Raw genomic sequence first — 21,159 nt, forward strand, 5'->3', positions numbered from 1 at the left:
TATGGAAGCCTATAGATCCTTTCTCAGAATGAGGTTTTTAAATGCATAAAATAAAACACAGAGAATTACAAAGGAAATGAATTCTATTGAAATAGTTACAAAAATATTTTTAAAAGTCCCTGGACCCCAGGCTACGAACCTCTAACGTTCCTCTGGAACTTTTGCACAGCCTGACTCTTTCCTCATACAAGCCTGCCATGAGCTCCTTTACTCTTTGTCCTCATCCCCAGATCTAATGTCCCCTGATCCCCAAAAGCCATTTTGTGTGCCCTGAAAACACCTCCGTTTCTAGGCATCTCATCTGGTTGGCTTCCCGAGGATAGGAAGTCACTGAGACTAAATATGAGAGTGGTTCCCCTGGGAGGCGAGAGGAATAACACTGGAACCAGTTAATTAAGATCTTGTTAATGAATCTGCTTGTTAATGGCCTATTAAATAATCACACAATGAATGAAGTTTACCACACAGGAAAAGACGTTTTCCAAACATTTACTTTCTCCCTAAGTCTTAACCAGGCTAAAAACCTTGCTGGCTGTCCCTCGAAGAGCTCCAGGTTCTCCTAAGCTCCTTGGATCGGCCCAGCCCAGTGCTGGATGGGAATGGACAGAGGCTATCAATGCTCATCCCCAAGAAGGAAAGACATTTTTTTCCCCTCAGGCACTAAGCCAAGAGCCAGTCTGGTCTCTTAACCTGGGTGAGGTCTTAGAGATCTAATGTCCCAAGCCCCAGAGTGTAGACTTGGGGCTGCCATGACCGCATCCTAGACAAAGCACTGCCCTTCTGTTTCCCAGCTTTCTCTCTTATTCCACCAGGCTAAAAGGCTTGGCCTGGGAAAGAGGAAGGGAGCCGGTTCCGCGAAAAGAAGGAGGGGTCCTAGCCCCTGAAAAGGAGAAGCAAACTCAGCCAGGGTGCCTCCGAGTGGAGCCCAGAACCAATCCCTGTCCCTGAATCCCTGGCAACAAAGAGTCTGCACAGGCCCCATCCTTGGCTCTCCAGGACCCATGACGGCCAGATCTCAGCTCCCCGGAGGGAGAGTGGGCCTGGCTGGGCCAAGCCCAGCTGCAGTCTGGGACTCGGCTCATAGGAGAGCTCCCTCTAGGTTGAACATTGGGGTATTGTTCACCCTGCCAGGGACTGGTTGTTCTGGCTTCAAGACCCTTTGGGTTTGCATGAGGCATTTTCAGTCACCTTTAAAGGGTCATGATTTTTGTTTCTGCTCCCCAGCTGCCCTGGGTGTAGAACTTTGTGTGCAGAAATCACACACACACACACACACACACACACACACACACACACACCATTTCCTCCATCCCTGCTCTTTGACCCAGAGCCTCTGAACTTTCACAGACATGGGCACTCCATTGACCACAACCACCCGGTCATGGCCATCTCCCACAGCTCCACATGTATGTACCTTGGCGGCTCATGCCACCTGTGGCTCTCATGATCACGCGCAACATTTGACACACGGGAATGGGCCCAAGAATATAGGCTCTTTCCTCTCTCTCCCTCCGCACTCCACTTTCTGACTGCTCCTGGGGTGATTGGCATCAGGAGACATAGGCAGTTCTGGATGGCCGGGGCACTTGGTCCACAGGAAAATAGATGAAGTTATTAAGTTTTTATTATGTGTGAGGTACTGGAGTCACAAAGAGGAAAAAACAAGGCTGTGCTTGCTCTCAAGTAGCTTATGTTCTAACTGGAAGACATAACAGATAGGAGAAAGCAAGGTGAATGTCAGGGCCTAGGTGTCTCTAGGGTGTATGGGAAAGTCATGACCATGCCCAGTATCTGCACGACCAGAATATCTTTGGATGCAATTGAAAGGCATATGGTAAAGCCTAATGATCTTCCATCTTCCCTGGATTCCCTTCTCATCCAAGGGATTACCCTTGGATTATCATCCAGGTATTTATGTCACTCTTCTGGATAGGAGCTAGGTACTTGGTGCAGGGGATGGTGGTGATAGGTCAGGAAAATTAAAAAAGGAAGGACATCCTCCAATCCTTGCCCTAATGGGCTGTGCTCAAGTGAGAACATCCAATCCTCTCTGGTGTCCAAAACCACCTTGCCCCTGGACAACTCTTCCACCTGAAGCACAAAACCATTTCATAAACTCTGTTCCACTGCAGCTCTTCTTCCAATGGCAGGCAAGGGCCCCCCACTCTTCACTAATGATTGGTTAGTCTAAGAAGGAAGGAGGAAGACTGGGGAAGAGGAGAGAGGAGGCCGATAGCTCTCCTTTTCCTTTTCAGCAGCACAAGGAGCCATGAGAAGACCAGTTGGCTGGAACCCAAAATGAGCAAGAGGGCTTCGGGAAATGGCCCAACCAGCCTCCCTAACATCTGGTTAAGTACTGCTCACCCCTCCACCGGGCCACCTCATTATTATGATGCTTCACAGAGAAATGAGCAAATTGTGTGCATGTGGTACCCCAAGCAGCAACAAGGGAACCAAAGCCAGCACAACTAGGAGAGGAAGAAATTGGAAGGAGGCAGCCATGGAGGCCAGGGCCATGGAGGGAGGAGGGGTGCATGAGAAGAGACTCCCAGGAAACTTCCAGGCATTTTTGTTCTTATCAGGCCCCTGCCTGGAATACACTAGTTCCTGCCTTCTGTTTCTCCAGTCTTAGCCTTCCTTCCAGGTCCCATTCAGATTGCACCTCCTCTGGGAAGCCTTCCCAGACTAGCCCAACCCTTGGAGACAGACTGCTCCATCCTCTGAACTCTCATGCCTTCCCTGCCTGTAACCTCTGTGTATTTGGTATATAGCCACATCTTCTTTGTGTTGTTTTTCACATATAAGCAGTCGGGGCAAGGAGAGGGTCTCATGCCTGTTTGCATCCTCAGCTCCTAGTCCTGTATACTCTGGGAACTCAGTGAATTCACACTGATGCTAATGATGAGAGGGGGGAAGGGAGAGGGAAGGCAGGCACTTATTAAGCACCTACTATATATGCCCGGCACTGTGCTAAGCTACGTACGAATACCTCCTACAAACTGGAGAAATTTTAGTATTTTTATATTTCAGGAGACCTTAGAAATGATCAAATCCATAAGGCTAAAAAAAACCCAAACAAACAGAAAGAACTTCGATATTATCTCCCTAAAATCTAAGTAAGATAACCTAAAAGTCTCTCTTGTGACTTTGGGTGGGTGGAGGGCCACCATGGGCCATGATTTGAAAGAATGAAGCTGTATTTGCTGAGCCACTATTAGTTATAGAAAGTCATGGAAAACAGCAGAGATATGCCACCAGACCAGAGAAGGGCAAATATCCCAATTTGCTCCAAAGGGAAGAGAACTGAGCCTACAGATCATAGACCAGTGAGTTTAACATCAATTCCTGGCAAAACTGTAGGTATTATTAAAGGAACAGTTAGTGAACATCTTGAAAAAGGAAACAGACATAGCAAAGAGCTAGCCTGCGAGGTTTCATCAAGAACAAGTCTGGACAGGAATTGTCAGTGTTGGGGGAGGGGTTATGGAAGAATAGCAATATTAGTGCATTGTTGATGGAGCTACGGAGGGTCCAAACATCCTAGAAAGTTACTCGAAATTATGTGAAGAGAATGGTTAATATATCCACATTCTTCGATCTGAAGATTCCACAGTTACCCCAAGGAGGTCGATGACAAAAAAGAAAGGCCCCATAGACACCAAGGTATTTCTGACAGCACTTTTTGTAATAACAAAGACCTGGGAATCATTTGATTGGGGAATGCTTTAGCAAGCGGTAGTCCATGGATGGTATGGAAACGCCATAGGAGATAGTGAATGTCATGGGTGCTGAGAAGCACAAGAAGATTTAACAGAACTGACGGAAAGCTAAGTAAGCAGAACCAAGATGCTGATATTCACAAGAACATGATATTCACAATGTAACTGGAAAGAACAATAGAAAAACCGAACGCTGTGAATTTAGGAGCAAGGGTGGCTCCAAATCGGAGAAGTCACCTCCCCCACCTTCATGGCAAAGGTAGGGGACTGTGGGTCTGTTGGTGAGTTTCGCTGAACTTTTATTTTATTTTTTTCCTTCTTTGTGATAGGGGATGGCTCTTTGGAAAGGAAAGGGGAGGGATATATTGAGAAATGTAAGAAATTATTAAAGTTTTATCTGAAAAAATAACGAGGCATGACAAACTGATTACATGTCCTTTTTTTGACAGGGTTAAAGTGAGTGAGGGTGGGGAAAAGATTTATATGCTCGGTATATAAATTTGTCAGGCACTGTACTTATGAGGTAGGTATTATTATTATCTCTATTTTACAGTTGAGGAAACTGAGGCAGGCAGCAGTGAAATGGTTTACCCAGGTCATGCAGCCAGTCAGTGTCTGAGGGCAGACTTAAATTCAGGTCTTCCTGACTCTAGGCCCAGTGCTCTATCTACTAAGCCACCTTGCTGATAGATGAAGGAGATGGTATAGAGACCCGATTTTTACCATTAGAATTAGACAATGTCTTTCATGCTTTTCTTGGGGAAAAGAAGGAAAAGTGTGAGCTAAGTCTTGGCATACTTGGGTGGATTTGGAGGACTGGGCCCAGCTCCATTCATGATTCGCCAGGGCCCTGGGGGTACAAAAACGAAAAGCAAACGGTTCCTGTCCTCAAAGAGCATGCATTCTTCATCTCTTTACAGCTTACAGCCAAGGCAAAGTCACAGAGGTGGTAGACGGCATGTTATGAACAGGGAGCAAAAACGCTGCCACAGATAATAAGGAACGTGTTGGGGTCGGGGAGCTGGACAATAAAGGGCTTTGAATGCCAAGCAGAGGAGTTTGTATTTGACCCCAAAGACAATAAGAGGACATGGCACCTTCTTAAGGGGTTAATAATATTAACTTGGCAGCTGTATGGAATATGGATCAGAGAGAAGAGAGACGGGATAGGGTTAGACTAATCAGGGAGTTGTTGCAATAATCCAGGCAGGAGATAAAGACAGCCAGAATTAGGAGGCTTGAAATATGTTACCTTATCTGAACCTCACAACGACCCTAAGAAGTAGGTATTATTAGTCATCCTATTTTACAGATGAGAAAACTGAGACATTGAAAGGCCTGAGGAACTTGTCCAGGATCCCGCAGCTAGCAAGAATCTAGGGACAGATTGAAATGAAGTTTTCTTGACTTAAGGTCCGAGTTTCTGCGTGTGATTCTGTTTATGGTTTGTAAGTATATTCTACAACCATGCCTTAGGATAAGCAAAAGCATCAACCTTCAGAATCGCCAGGGGCCTTCCCAACATGGCCAGCTACAAGACACGTGGCACATTTTGAAGCCAAGTCTCAGCTCTTGAAAGAGGGTGTATCAGCCTAGAAAAGCTTCCTTCATAAGGCTTAAATTGCAAGAGGGGAAATTCTTGTGACTTCTCTTTCCCCCGACCTGTTTCAGGGGCACATCCCAGAAAAAGACTTATTCTGCAGCTGGCTTCCAGCCTTGAAACTGTGAAGCAGAAGAGGCCCCCAAAGTGGGAACAGATACTGAGGAAAGGGGCCTAGGCTGGGCCCCAAGGCTTGGGTGTCCCTCTGAACCAATCTGAGGTCCCCTCCCTCCTCCTACTTTTGTAGCACCAGCCTTTCATGCAGACAGAAGTGAGCCCCAGGAAGCAGCCTAATGCAACCCCAGGGGATCACTTCCTGCCTGAAGGCTGGAGGGCTAAACCCCATGAGAAAGTCAATGACCTAAAGTCTAGATTGGAAACTCTGGAGCTGAGCACCAAGATCCCAGCACTTCCACAAAGATGACTGCAGGACTTTAAATGTCTCTCAGCTTTTCCTCATCTCTGAAATGAGGAAGGTTGGGTATCTCTGGACTAAGCAGACAAAATGGAAGTGCTTCTTCCAAAGAATCCTGGGCAGAGAGGGTTAGATTGGGGCAGAGGGGAGAAGACAGCCTTCAAGCCAACATCTCATCTCTGTGGTTAGGGAAGGGTTAAACCTCCCCCACCCTCTCTTGTCTCTGTGGCTGCTGCTCTGACCTACTGAATGAAGGCCCACTAGGTTGTCGGCTTGTCAGGAAGGAAGCCCACACATCCAGACTTTTGTTGTTCTAAGGTTGGGTGGGTTTTTTTTTTCAGTTTTACTGCTCAGGAAGGAAGCTAGCTGCAGGCCGAGCCCTAACTGCAGCTGAGCTGATTACTAGGCCTCGCCTCCACTGCTGGGTGTCTCTCCTCCCCAATCCTTCTTGCTCCAACCCTCCACTTTCTTTTTTTCCAAAGAATTTCTTAATCATTGTTAGCATTTGGACCTAAGCCTTGTATTCCTTTTTTCTTTTTCAGAAATAAAACAAGAATAATCAGTCTTGCAGTGGCTACTTCCCTAATAGCAGGATCCATGACATGTGGGGTCCTCAGGGAGATGAGGTCAAGACAGTTGCCATCTGCAAAGACAACCCACCCAGGTCACTCACTACCTGGGGCTCTTCTTTCCCTTGGATGCAGACAGCAGTCCAAGCCCAGATGAAAAAAGGGATGCTAGGAATGCTCAGGTCCTTTGAAATGTCCTACCTTTTTGAGGTCCAATATTTAAACTAAGACACCCCACCAGCTGTTTCCCTGACCCTGGTGATCCTTCCCCCTTCCTGATTCACCACAACATACAGTCCCTAAAGTCTTAGTGCTATTTTCAGCTACCAAAATTTGAAACAGCAGTGGTGATTTTGGGGACACCCTGTAGGTAGGGAGCCACCCATGGATATTTATAAGCACCAAAGGGCTTTTTTTCTTGAAAGAAAGGAACCCTGGGGAAGCCTGACCATCTATAGAAATGGACAGTGACTAAGCGCTTATGCCCAAGACAGGGCACATGAATGCTACCAACCTCACCTTGCCAACTCCCTGCTAATACAAAACCCCCACAAATGTTGACTGCTTTCTCCCAACCCAGCCCTGCCAAGTCCATCCCAATGTCCCCCCACTTCCACCAGTCTGACCTATAAGGACCCCCCTTCCTGCCCAGTCCTGAGCCTTCCCCGAACAGAGACAATCCATCCATCATGTGGGGAAGCTGTGACACAGAGATGGGGGAGGGGGAAGGTTCACAGATCTGTTTACATACAGGGAAGGGGGGAAGTAGTATATAACTTGGGATCTAAGGAACAGAAGCAAAGGCTAATGAGTTCTAATATGAATCAAATCCTGTCAGGGAACATCTCACTACATATACAGCCCCACCCACCACCACATCAACAGCTCACAGAGTTGCCAATGGCCCATTTATTTCCACCAGTAGTAGATAAACCAGAATTTTAGCATAAGAATCAAACTTAGAAGGTAACCCTAGAATTCATAGTTGGCAGATTTGACCTCTCTAGCTACAGATGCTGTCTGGATTTCAAGCCTGAGCCAAATCACTTCCCTCCTCAGAGACTCCATTTCCCTGTCTGTAAAATGACCTTGGTCCTGCATCATTAGGCCCTACCAAAATCAAGAGTGAAAGAGACCAGTAAGACAGACACTAGAGTTCCTGCCTAATGCTGAGTGGAGAGGATTAAGGAAGAGAGAGGCTGCTGGCTGAGCCTAATCATGGAACTGAACAGGGTCAGAGTGTTCTACATAAGAGATCAGAAAAGAGAGAGGGTAGTAAGGGAGGGGGCCTCACTAAGAAGCAGCCCAGCCCAGGCCAACCACTACTAATTTACATTCCTCCAAGGATGGCCCCTACTTATCTCATTTATAAACCCCTTTCAGATTTCTAGAATAACCAGAATCATGCCTTCAAGACCCTGGAAACTATGCCCAAGACATGGAATTTACTTATCTCTTTGCTGGGGAAGAATTTTGCTCTGGGTATTGCAAAGAAAATACCCACTTGCAAAAGTTTTTGCTCCCTTTGGAGGCTGATTTCCTAAAGGGAACATTTCTCACAAGGCAGAACCCTACCAAAGGAGAGGCAAAATTCAAAGGGAGTCAGGCATATTCTATAGGCTTCAAAACCCAATAGCTCTGCAGAAGTGTGACCCAAGAGGACCCTGTATCCTTGACAAGCAGAAGAGGGACATTCCGGAATAATTACCACACTTTATCTGCAGGCTCAGGGTCAAATGGGGAAATACAAATGCTGCTTGATTTGGGCTAAAGCTAATGATGGGAAGCATTTGTACAAGCATCAAAGGAAAGAAAAGCAGAAGTAATTTTGTCTTTGGAGTATATACTACAGACCACCTGGGCAGAAAGAAGAAATAGATGAGCAGTTCAGAAACCATATACAAGCCTAGCATTGAGGCTTGGGGAAAGATATTGAGTGTTATGTGCATCATCAAATTTTTTGAGATATTGGTCTCTCTCCTGAGCTCCAGTCTCACATCACCAACTGCCCATTGGACACTGAACTATATCTGTAGTAGGAGCTCAGACTCTAATACTCAAATGGGTCCAAAATCTCATCCATCTGGGAGAACTCTCAAATGATACAAACTGTAATATATTCCATGTATTACTTTTCTCCAACTCCTTACTAGAGAATGTCACAGTTGGGGTCTATGTGATGTGCTAGAGGCCTTCCTTACTGTCTCCTGACATTGAAAAGGTACCTTTTATGCTTTGCCTTTACTATATCACCAACTCATCTTCCTATCATACTATGCCTGAATGATATCTCTTGCCTTTCCTTGAGTTCCTCATAGGTTACTTGTTTTAGCCTTCTCGCACCCACCCATTGTCCTCTGCATGACACTTTATTTTTAATTCTCTGGAGGCTATTGTATATATCATGTCTCATTATTGTGCAGCAATACTGAGAGTAGGTTGATATTAAAAATATGGGTCTTTGCTTTCACAGGAAGCTTAAGGGCATCAAAGGTAATTTGCAATTTCCTAAAGAAAATCCAGCTGCTCCCCTCCTCTTGTTCAACTGTAGACCCAGTGTCCTCCATTTGTATGGATTGTCCTATATCAAGTGTTCATTGGAATACATGGTATAATCCAGGTAACTGACATTCTTCATCCAATTGGTCTGTCTTGTGTGGATAGTCGACCCAAATTCCTTTGAATTCAGGTCTCTTCTAGAAGAGGCTTCACCTTCCAGGACTCAGTGCAATCAACACAACGTCATCTGCAAACAGGAGCATCTGGAGGATGCCAACATCAACAGGAAATCCCTCTTCAACTTGGACTCTGGGCTGACTGGGCTGAACACCTATGGTGAGCATATAGCTCCCTATTTTATGCCTCACCTGATGTTTTATGATCCGAGTGATGTTGAATAGGGTTGCTTCTGGTTTATATCTTTCAAGGAAACTTGAATGATCTTGGCATATACAAGGAGGGATGTCTCAAAAAACTTTATGATGCAAATAAAACTCAGTATCTTTCCCCAAGCCAACCCCTCTTTTGAACTTCCCTATTAAATCAGGGGCACCACTTTCCTTCTAATTACTTGGATTCAAAACCTCAATGTATCCTCTACTCCTCACTCTCACTCATCCCACCGATCCAATCTGTTGTCAAATCTTGTTGGGTCCTATCTCATTAGCATCTTTCAGATAAAACCTATTCTCTCCATGCATACAGTTACCGTACCTATCACCTAGATTGCTGAAATAGCTTCCTAATTGGTCTCTTTGTCTCAAGTCTCTCCTTACACCAGTGTATCCTCCACTTAGCTGCCAAACTGATTTTCCTAAACTTCAGGTCTGGCCATGTCATTCCATCTACTCCCCACCAGTGACTTCCTTTTACTTCTGGGATCAAATACAAATTTCTCTATGTAACCAGCTTTTAGAGATGGTCTACTTGGAGCTGAGAGCAGTGTCCCCAAGCCAACTTCTTCCAGCCATGTGGTGATTCCATGCTGAAGGACATGGACACTTTGAAATGATGGCACAAGCCACTCATTGGCTACTGAGCCAAGGGAGTTGCTAACTGCTTGAACAGTAGTTTAGCAGAAGGTCTCCAGAGGAGAGTCTTAGGAATTTATGCTTGGCCTTTGGGCTATTTAAAACTTTTTTAACCAATGACTTGGATCAAGTCTAAATTTGCAGGTGACCTCAAGCTGAGAGAGAACGTTAACACTGGCTGACAGTCTGGGTCCAAGATAACTATCTCCTGCCAGGTACCAGGCTTCCATGTCACTTCCTGGATGTCTCCTCCATGCAGCCTCCATTCATCACTCCCGTCTCTGCCCTCAATGGAACTTTGCCCTTTGGGTCCCCTGGCCCTGATAGTTGGGCTTTTGTCTTCTCTTGCCCAGATCCAGGCCATGACTCCATCTCCAGGCAAACTCTACTCCCTTCTTCCATTTCTCTCTGTATGTTGTCTTCCCCTATTAGTTCTTGAGGGCTTGGATTGTCTTGCCTTCTTGCATTTATATACCCAATGCTTAGCACGGTACCAGGTACCTATAAGCATTTAACTTTGACTGTACATCTATCTTGACAGGTCAGAACACAAATAATAATTATATAATATAATAATTATATATAATAATCATGTAATATAATAATCATAACCATCTAGCATTTATAGAACGCTTTAAGGCTCACAAAGTACCTTACAAATATTATCTCATTTGATCCCCACAACGACCCTTTGAGGTAGATCATTAATATTATCCCCATTTGACAGCCGAAGAAACTGAGGCAAACAGAGGTTAAGTGATTTGCCAAGGGTCACACATTTAGTGTCTGAGGCCAGATTTGAGCAGGACTTCCTGACTTCTGGTTTAGCACTCTTTCTACTTAGACAACTATCTGCCTAAGTCCCATGGGACAAAATTTGTAAATTTCGCAAGTATAAGATGAGGAGGCATGATTAGAGGGCAGTATGAAAAAGACCTGAGAGTTTTAGTGGACTGCAACCTCATGGCAGCAGTGTGGTGTGACAGCAGAGGAAGTTGATGGGATTGTGGGCTGCATTAGGAGAGACAGAGCTTCCAGGGATAAGGAAAGAGGTGAGAGTTTCTCTGTCCTCTGCCCTGGTCAAACCACATGGAGTTTTGTGTTAAGGAACCACCATTAAAAAAAAAAAAAAGATGGAGAAAATCCAAAGGAGGCCAACCTGGAAAGTAAAGGGTCTTGAGTCAATCACACAAGGATCAGTTCAAGAAGCTAATGAGAGGTGATTATCCCAGAGATGAAAAGGCTCAGGAGGCACAGGAGGACTGTGTTTCGGTGTTTGAAGGGCTGTCCTGTGGTGGAGGGATCAGCCTTGTCCTGCTTGGCCCAAGAGGCCGGGATCAGGAGCAAAGTGGAGGGGGGGGGGAAGAAAGAGGACAATTTAAGATTGTATGTTTCTTCTTCCTAACCATAAGAGCTATCCAAAAGGGGAAAGGGCAGCCTGGAGAGCTAGTGAGCTCCTCCTCCTTGATGGGCTTCAGGCAGAGGCTAGACAAACACTTCAGGGTAAGTAATACATATTAAGAGATTATTTTTTAGTTATAGATTGAGTAGAGATATCTGGTTAGATAGCCATCAAGGCCACTTGCAACCTTAAAATTCTGTGATTCTGTAAAAGGAGACTTGGTCTAAGCAGAGGGATTAGCTAATAACTAAGAATTCTCTTCAGGAGTCTAGAATACAGACCTGTAGCTCTCTAAGCCTAACTGGAAGGGAGCAGGAAGGGATGAACTGTGTTCAGCAGCTCTGTGTCTCTTTGCTCTAGGACAGATGCAGAGCTGTAAGCCTTGGATTGCAGATGAATGTCAGTGGAAGAACATGACACTTGGCTGGTGAGTCATGCCCAGGTTTACTGGATTGGATTTCGCTAGAGACCAGACCAAAGGCCCCACCTGGTGAATGGCACTGAGCCTTTCTGAGGCTCAACCCCTGCTGAGCAGAAGGTACTCAAAATACCACATTTCCCCCCAAAGATGACTTTCATTTCTTCCAAGTCACTGTCAACATACAGAGAGAAGAAATAGCTGCCAAATATCTACATTTTGGGGCGAGGCAGCACCCATACCTTAGGACTCCACCCCACCCCAGGATTTTGTTGTCTTCCTTTCCTAAAATATCTCATCAGTATTGTTGCCTCTGTGGCAGGGCCTGCAGCACTGAGGGAAGAATATTTGGGAAGAAAGTTGACTCCATTTTAGGTTTCTAGAGAGATGGGAGATTAAATACTCAAAAACCATTTTTTTTTCAGTTATGAAATACATTTTGTCCATCTCTCTAAAGGACACTTTTTAACAAGACTTTTTTGCCTATAGTCATAAAAGAAAAAGACCTCACCACCTCTTGATAATATCTCTCCTTTTCCTTTCCTGAGTATCTGCTCTCAAGGCATCTTTCTAGTCTTTTTCCAAACCTCCTTCTTCCCCCTTTCCCTAACAAAAGCATCTGGCCACAGCCCAGGACTGTGTGAAAGAGCTGCCAGGGGAGCCAGTGCCAGTGATCATTGGTAACACTGCATCAGAGCTGCCGACACCACCTTGGTCAATGGTTGAAAAATAAAAGAGAAACTTAAAATGAGATCTTTATACAGCAGGAAAGCCTCAGTCCCCAGGAGAAGGGGAGGACAGACTCATCCCATTATCTTGGCATCTACTAGCCTGACTGCAGAACAGGTATTAGCCTTTCACTAGTCCTGACCCCTACCAGAACCCCTCCTTCCACAGCCCAATTCTCACAGAGCCCCGTAGGAAACATTAGAGAGGACTGCAATGCAATTAGGGAAGTTGCCTGCTGACAATCCCCCCTCCCCCCTTTACCCTCAGAGAAGCAATGAGTGTGTGCTGAAGCATCCCCAGAGCCCAATGCACCTTGCAGAGTCTAGGCAGCAGCACACACCCATGGGCAGGGAAGCGGCCACCCTACCACCAATGCCACAACCCCGGACCAGGCTTTCCAAAGCCTTACAAGTGCCACAGAGCAAGCAACGATTTTCCCCAGTCTCCAGAGCTCGCGTTCGAAGACTGCCCAGGCTGCTTAAAGGGGAGCCAAATGACCCTGGGAAAGACAGGAAGTTAACTATTGGAAGGAACAAAAAAACAAACAAAAAAAACCAACAAAACGGACTGAGTTTAGCTAGGAGTTGGCGTGGAGGTCTTATTTGGGGGGCTTTGGCCAAGACTCCTTTTTTACAAAATGCACCGTCAAGAAAAAGCCTTAATGCAAATCTACTGGTCTGTCTCCCTTCCCGTAGGTATTGGTTCATCCTTTGTTATCCTATCACCAGCATCTAGCACAGTGCCTTCAGGCACACAGTAGGCGCTTAATAAGCGCTGGTTTGTCCCACGGAGACATACCAGGTATGTACATACCGCAGGTCATCGTATATTCAGGCAAAGCACACGTCTTACACAGGTGTGCTGAAAGGGTTACACATTTCAGAAAACCCCCTGTAAAACTCAGATTCGATTTTCAGTGCTCTCTTCCCTGACTGATAGAGGAAAGGGGAAAGAACTAGCCTTATTCTTTGGATGCAATCCGTGTTTTGTATTTCCAGCACAAAAGGGGACACAGACGAAGCCACCTGGGGCCCCTGGGGCAAGCTGAGGGAGGAGCTTCCCGGAGGGGCAAGATACAGCTCCGCTTTCCCCGCAACCTCTTCCACTCCTCCACCCCTCCACCCTCTAGCAGCCCTGCTGGGGCCAAACTCGGCTTCTTCGAATTACCGAGAAATCTAGTCCCTCCTCAGCCTCTGCCCAGGGGAAATACTCCTAGGGATTTCGGCAGAGATGACAAGATGAAGCTTGGAAGAGAAATAATACCAGCCGTGCAAGATGTGACTGGTCGGGTCCAGAAGAGAGAGGTACCGCCAGATCCACGCGCAGCCGTCCAGGGCCGCAGAGACCTGAGAGAACCACAACCACCGCCCTCGCCCGGACGGACCCCTTCAGGACCCCTGAGTACTGTAGGAGAAATTGAGGCTAGCGCATCTAGCGGGTGGAGGCACAAGGGGGGAGCTTTGGGTGCTGGCCCGCCGGCCGGCGGACTGGCTTGCTCTCCACCTCTTTCTCTCTTCAGTCCCCGGCCTCGCTAGGGTTGTTTTGCTCCCATCAAGGGGAAAGAAACCAAAGCGCGCGAGGGAGTGCATCCTCCCTGGTCTGGCCCGGCCTGGCCCGGCTTGTAGCCCTCCAGCCAGCCACAGCCAGGCCTGGGAGCTCAGCACCAGCCCTCGCGAGTCCACCATGGAAAGATGAGGAGCTTACTAGCGTGTTGGAAAACCACATGAAAGCCGTCCCAGGGGCATAGACAGACTGTGAGGGGCAAATATTTCGACTGAGAAAAGCGTCTCTCCCTCCAACCCCGCCTCTCGCCCCTCATCTGTCCTCCCAGCCCCTCCCCCCAACGATCAATTACAAGGCACCCTTTTGCGAGGGGAAGAGAAGAGAGAGGAGGCGAGGGAAAAGAAGGCGAGAAGGAAGGAGAGGCGAGGGGAGGCGAGGAGAAGGAAGGAGAGACGGAGTGGGGTGGGGTGGGGTGGGGCGAGGAGAAAGGAGTGGCAAGGGCTAGGGGAAGCCTGGGCAAGCGAGGGGAAGGAAGCAAGTCCAGGAGAAGGGAGGAGAGGCTAGGGGACCCGGGCGGGGCCGGCAGCCGAGGCGCAGCCGCTCCTGGAAACGGCCACCCGATCGCTTCTGCATGACAATTGACGGCCGGCAGGCTGGCGGGCAGGCGGGCTGGGAGGGAAGGGGAGAAAGCGGTCGCCGAGGCCGTTTTCTCACCATGGTGATTAGGCATTCCGGCCGTGCACCGCAGGCCTGCCCGCAGCCCAGTGAGCGAGCTAGCAAGCCCCCGAACCAGGCGGGCGGGTGAGGCAGCCCGGAGCCAAGCCAGGCCAGATGGCTCTGCAGCGGCCATCAGGGACCGCTCCCATCCAGTCCGGCCCCACTTTAACTGTTCAAACATTTCTTTATCCCAACAAGACAATGAAACCAAACAGCATGAAAGGGAGTCTCGGGGCCTGGGGTGGGAGTGAGCAACAAAAATCCACCCACCCACCAAGGAAGTTCTTTCTCCACCCCCCCCAGCTCCCACCCCCTAGCCCTCACCTCCGAAGTAAGAGGAGGATTGGGGGCCCCTTCACCCCCACAGGAACGATGAGAATTGGGAGTCAGCCTCCTCCCACCGGGAAGAGGATTGAGGGCTGTCTCCCCTCTCCACTCCGAGGAAGATTGTGGCCTGGTCCCCCTACTTAAAGAGGATTGGGGAGAGTCCGCTCTCCCAGGGGAAGAGTAGGGTAGTTAGGGGTCTTGTGTGTCTCCCCTCCCACCCCCACGGAAGAGGACAACTGGGTAGGGGTGGGGAGCCACTCTTTCAGACCCTACCTAGCCCCTTGCCCCACTCTGGGCCTGAGAATGCAAGTTTGGCTGGTGGGCCTTCACTCTGACTTGGATTGTAACTGGATTCGGGTCAGCCTTGTCCGTTAGAAAAGTAGGGCTGTCAGAGACCCTCATTCTTCCCAAAGTGCAGGGCACAACCACCCCCAGGTTGGCTCACTCAGGACCTAAAGAGAAGGCAGCCTGGCTACACCCACCTCTCCACCCCCATCCAAACTCCACCCAGGCAGTGGTCCTAGTCCACCATCTTCAGGGTGAGACTGGGGCCCCAGGAACCCAATCATTTTCCAAGCAGCTGCTTCTGAGGCCAGCACAAAGAAGAGCCACTAGGAGTGGCCTGTTGAGCTCAAAGGCAGCACACCCTGACCTTCCCGGACTCTTCATTCCTTTGGTTGCCTGAAGAGATATTTCGATAACAGCTGCCCGAAAAGGGCCAAGGCAAAAGAGAGTGAAGTGAACGGGCCAACCCAAAGATTCCTCTGAAGTGAAAACAGTGCTGTGTATGATGCCTTCTTAGGGCTGCAATAAGAAAGTGAAGGCAGGCCAGGCTAGCATAGTCAACTCTATTGTTTCTCCCATTAGACCGTGAGCTCTTTGAGAGCAGAAACTGTTTTTTACCTTTCACTGTAGGGATTTAGCTAGCACCTGGCACTTAGTAGGTACTTAATAAATATTTATTGACTGACTTCCTTGACAGCCCTGACATCCTTGACAGGCTCCAGTTCAGAGGACTAGAACTCACATTTGAAGGGAGGAGAGGGTATATACTGGGCAACCACAACTGTGGCAAAATGAACTGGTGGGCAGAAAGACCCTGGGGGCAAGAAGGCAATCAGAGCAGAAATGTGGGTATTGAGGAGGTTGCCCACAGGAAGCAACCTGAGGGGAGCTCTCAAGTAATGAAGGAATCCAAAACCCAATGGCTATCAAAATAATCCAAGGTGGGTAATAACTATAGAGTTGATGGCATGGAACACCAGGTAGAATCCTTGGATAAAGATGCACTGATTTAAAGGGCAGACTTTGGGAAACAGACCCCATAGTCCCCCACAACAACATGGAGACCATTTGTCCCCATACCATACATCTCCTCAGATGAGGTAAAAAAAAAGAATAGCTTGGGAAGTGGAGGCAAACAAAAATGATCTTCCTTTCTCCATCCTTAGCTCCTCTGCCAGCCAGAGCTGATACCCCTTCCAGGACCCACCCATCCCCTCTCCAGGACAGACAGGGCAGCCTCTGAAGAGGGAGATAACTTCTCATCACCATGAAACCTGAGCAAAGCAGAAATAATGAATTTGTTGACAAAGGGAGGTCCCAAAATCCCAGGGCCGAGAGGAAGCAAATGGGAATACTCTCCACTTTGGAGTGTTCACATATCCCCTGAAGAAGTTCAGCTTTCAACCAAGAGCAAGGGGAACACCTCATGAGCTAAAATAGGCTTTTTGGGAGGTGGTTGTCATAGAAGTGGAAACAAAGCAGATTCCCATCAGCTGATGAGTGGCTGAACAAATTGTGGCACACGAATGTGAGGAAATATTACTGCACCAGGAAAAGCAGTAATGAGGAAGAATTGGAAGAAGCAAGGGTAGACAAGAACTGATGCAGAGAGGAGTTAGCAGAACCAAGAAAACAACAGTTACAATGTTGCCATGATGACTAGAGACATGTAAATGGGAAGAATAAGAAAAGAAACATAAGCACTATGTTATTATCCTAGTGACTAAGCTTGGCCCTGAATAACAAATGAGAAAAGGTACCTCCCTTCCTTCTCTGCAGGGGGGGGGGGGGGGGGGGGAGGGATGGGACGGACTATGGCTGTAGAACATTGTATATACTGTCAGACGTTGGGCCAGTTTGCCAAACTGCTTCTTTTTTCTTTTTTAGTCTTATAAGGGATAACTTGCTAGGGAGGAGGGAAGATGCACAATTGGAAATGAAGGCATGTAAAAACAGAAGATTTCAATAAAAATTTTTAAAAGATAAGAAAATGTACATTTCCACCCCACCTAGACACACACAGAGGCATGTTCTAGCCATGCTCACATCTCTCACATCCACCCTCTAGCTGGACACAGGATGGGAAAGGTCATGCCAGGGTTTCCATTACAAAACCCATTTTCCAAGGTCCTAAAACCCTTAAACTGAGCTGGAACCTGGTCCACAGAAACTCCAGCTCCATAGTTCTGCAGGAATTTTGTTGTAGTCCTTGTTTTTGAATTATAAAAAATGACTTTTTACATTTTCTGGAAAAGAACACAAAGGGGTTACAAGTTTTGAAAAATTATCTGAAGAATGTCTCCATAGAATGAAAAATCCCAATACCTCTCTGATCAGCAGCCAGCCTAGCAGCCTGCCCCTTTGCTCTCTAAGCAGATTCTGGCCCCACCTTTACCTACCCAGCTCCAGCTAGGTCCGGGAGGCATTCTTATACACTGTTCCTTGATTATCTCAGAAATAGTACTTATTTCAAAGAGGTTCTGTAGGGAGGGCCTGAAAGGCGTCTAGTGGGAATAATCAGGCTTTCTAATGGCTCTTAAATATGTATTTACATAAAACAGCCCATAAATCCTCTCACCCCCATCAGAGTATGACAGGAGCCAAGAAGCCACCGCAGACCTTGTCATGCTGTTTCTCCAACCCTTCTCAGAAGAAAAAGGTTTTCTCCTGTTTTATAAAGATTCCTCAGGAAAAAAAAACAAAAAACGAACCACCAGTCGTCATCCCCCCCCCCCACCCCATGAGACCACAGTGAAGCACTGATCTGCTCCCTACAACAAGGTCAGGAGAAGGTGGAATCCCCCTCTTCTTGCCCCCTCCAAGGGGGTTACAGACTCCTGTGCTAGAGTCTTCTCTGCTCAGATATTCCTCAACAGAACTTGTGTTCTGGGTCAAGCCCTGAGCCCAACTTACATTTTGTTTTGATTTTTTTTTTCTCTGTGCTAATATGACCATCTGGGTGTACATATAAGCTACACTCACATATTACTATAGACTTAGTATGAGGGTGGGGAGGAAAGAAGGAGAAAAGTCCTCTGGAAAAGGCAAGACTGTGTTCAACATAAATTAAGCTAAGGGGAAAGGGCTCTCCCAGTTTCTCTAGTACTTAAATTTGAAATGAAGAGGTTTCCCCTCCCTGCTGATCAGCATCTCATTAATTTCAAGGTCAGAATTCCATTTCACTTTGGGAGACAGCATCATTTCATTTTTTCTCCACCCAGGCGTATTCCTGTGTGAGGCAGGTATCCGTCTCCATGGGGGAAGGCACCAGCACACACAATGCAAACCACGAAGGGAAGAGTTATGGCTATGACACCCGCAGGGGGAATGGATCTCCACATCTATGAGTTCTGACTTGACTAACAGGCTTTCGCCTTCTCTGGGTGTCTTCTTGATGGAGGCTGGGGATAAAAAAGAAAAGGGGGAGACAGACTAGAACTGCCAGAGATCTGGATGAAGAGAAGAATCTCAATCCCTGTAGCATGTTGAATCAGTTTCATTTCTAAGTGGTGCTGCTAGTGGAAAGGAGGCAGCAGCCTTAACACACGCTGACCTAGGACAGCTAGAAGCAAGGGGGAAGTGAGCCCCAGCTCTCTTTGCCTTCTTCTACACTACTGGGGGTGAGAGCCCAACAGCACAACAGGAAAGTCCCCATAGAGCACACACAGCAGGCTTACCCAGAGAGCCAGATCACAGTGAAAGGGGAGCCAGCAGCTCAAACAGATGTGAGTCACTGAAAGTGAGAGGGGGAAAGAAGAGCTAGAGAAAAAGTGAGTAAAGCCCCAGCTAGCAGTTGTACTGTCGGCAACAGCAGCCTTCTTCCTAAGTGGGAAGGTCCTAGGCTTGCAGACGCTGACATAAAAGACACACTCACAACATATTTCAAAACCAAAGAGCGATGGATTTACAAGGCAGGTTGATTTTATGATGACTTTTATTGAAAAGGTACGCTGGGTTTAGGCAGATGCCTTTTAGCGCTGGGAAGTTAACACAGTGCCTAATTCAAGGAGACAGCCAGAGGAAGCAGGGCCGACAGGGGAGAGAGTTGCAACGTCTCTATTACTCTCCCCGGCATCATAAAGTGAAGAGAAAAAAATGGTATTCATGTTGGGGGCTGTAGGGAGATGGGGGGGTGGTGTTAGGGAATAGAGTAGAGAAGAGGGGAAAGACAACCTTAGCTGTAGTTTTCTTAAGAAAATAAAACAAAGCAAAATCCAAGAACAAAGGGATGGGTGGAAAGAAAACCCCTCGCTCCATAAATTCTCCCCAGACTGGCAGAAAGCCACTCTGTCTCCATACTGCCCCAAAGCTCCGAACTGAGAGTCCTGCTCTGCTGGGCGGTGGGGGTGGGGATGGGGCGGGGCAGTAGAGGGACCAGAAGATTCAGCCCCTCCCCTGCAAAGGCTCTATTCAGTATATCAGCCCCTAGGAAGGAGTAGTCCATGCCCACAGAGGGCACTAAAGGTCACAAGAACACACCTGAGAACCTCTGAAGCTGTTGTGTCTGTCTTGGCATTCCCGCAAATATGCTACCTGTCTCGCCCCAGGATACGAAAGAGAACATGACTATTACAAGACTTCGGTGTTGACCAACCTTTGCCCTTCATTGCTCTCTACCCAACACAATCCGCTGCTGAAAGGTAAGGCTGGGAAGTGGACTGAAGACTGACTGCTAGGTGTGGCCTGATAGGAAGAGATCCAGAAATGATCCAGAGACCAGAGAACGAAGAGGAAGCCAGCAAAGGGCCTTGGGAGCCCACAAGCTCCCTCCATAGCCTGGCCAAGCATGGACGCGGTCCCCCTACCCCCAGCACTTCTGAGCCCAGAACCCCCAAGAGATACTGCCCACACAAGGAAAACACAGCAGGTGGCTTGGGAGCCTGCCCGCCTCCCTGCCTGACTGCCTGCACAAATACATTTCAATTCGGAATCTATCATCGCCCACTGAAGAGAGGGAACAACGAGCCCCCAACACCCCACAGCTATTGAGGCAGGCAGACAGGTAGCGAGTCTCTTCAGCAGGAGCGCCAGAGTCACTGCTGACCTGTTGAGCACCAGCATTTGGCCAAGCTGACCCAAGGGAAGGGGGACAGGGATGCACAGGACTTCTACTTACATCTATCATTTCTGTCCTCTGGGCTAGATGAAGTCTCCCGGTCGGAAATGAGGCCAGAAACAGCAAAGATCTTCTTGCCAGTGTCATCCACCTTGAGGGAGCTGGGGGAGCCCGAGGGCAGCTGGGCCCCAAAGTCGTACTCTTTGCCATCTGCATCAGAAAAACGCAGGTGGGGCGACTCTGTGTCATGACAGTTCTTGAGTCGCTTGGCAGGCGTGAAGGCCGACTGGTAGCTCTCCCGGTCCTCAGTGGAGGCAAAGGGGCGGAAAGCCCCTACGCCACTGTGGTTCAGCATGCTGATGGGGCTACAGTCTAGGTTTGGGGGTGCAAACTGGGGGTGGAGGTGCAGCAAGGAAGGGGGAAAGTCACGGTTGGCAAAGGTGCCAGGCACCCCACTTTGCCTGTGGTACATGGAGGCAAAAGTGTAGGAGCCATTGGTGAAGGGGATATGCACATCCTTATCTACGGAGACAGGAACCCCAAAGGGTCGGGGCTGCTGGCAAGGGATGGAGGCATCCCGGCTGGCCTCCGCTGTCGATGCCAGGACCATCAGAGCTGGGGATGCCAATGGGTTGGGAAGGTAGGATGAGTTCTCCATCTTGAAGGCTGCCCGGTGTAAGTCCATCGGAGTCTCTTTCGATGGTAGGAGTCAGACAAGAAACGGTCTTCCCTGGAAGGGAGGGAGGGAGGGAGGCAGAGCAGCACCTGGGGTCGAGGCAGGGAAGATTACTGGGGAATCATCCCCTTCCAGGACCTGCAGGGACATCAAAGAGAAGAAAGGGGGAAGGAGGAAGGTCAGGAAAAAGAAAAAAGGGAAAGCCAGAGTGAT

At 48.0% G+C, this 21,159-nt stretch overlaps 1 protein-coding gene across 1 annotated transcript in view; it reads right to left on the reverse strand.

Moving 5' to 3' along the window:
• Positions 1 to 20,958, reverse strand: part of RNF220 (ring finger protein 220) — a 247,914-nt gene extending 226,956 nt beyond the window's left edge. The window contains exon 1 of the mRNA XM_036758017.1: positions 20,331 to 20,958. Within this exon, the coding sequence (XP_036613912.1) occupies positions 20,331 to 20,955 (625 nt within the window). The 5' untranslated portion in view covers positions 20,956 to 20,958. The remainder of the gene's footprint in view (positions 1 to 20,330) is intronic.
• Between the last annotated feature and the right edge of the window lie 201 nt (positions 20,959 to 21,159).

This window comes from Trichosurus vulpecula, chromosome 4 (assembly GCF_011100635.1).
Source record: "Trichosurus vulpecula isolate mTriVul1 chromosome 4, mTriVul1.pri, whole genome shotgun sequence".
Lineage (NCBI taxonomy): Eukaryota > Metazoa > Chordata > Mammalia > Diprotodontia > Phalangeridae > Trichosurus > Trichosurus vulpecula.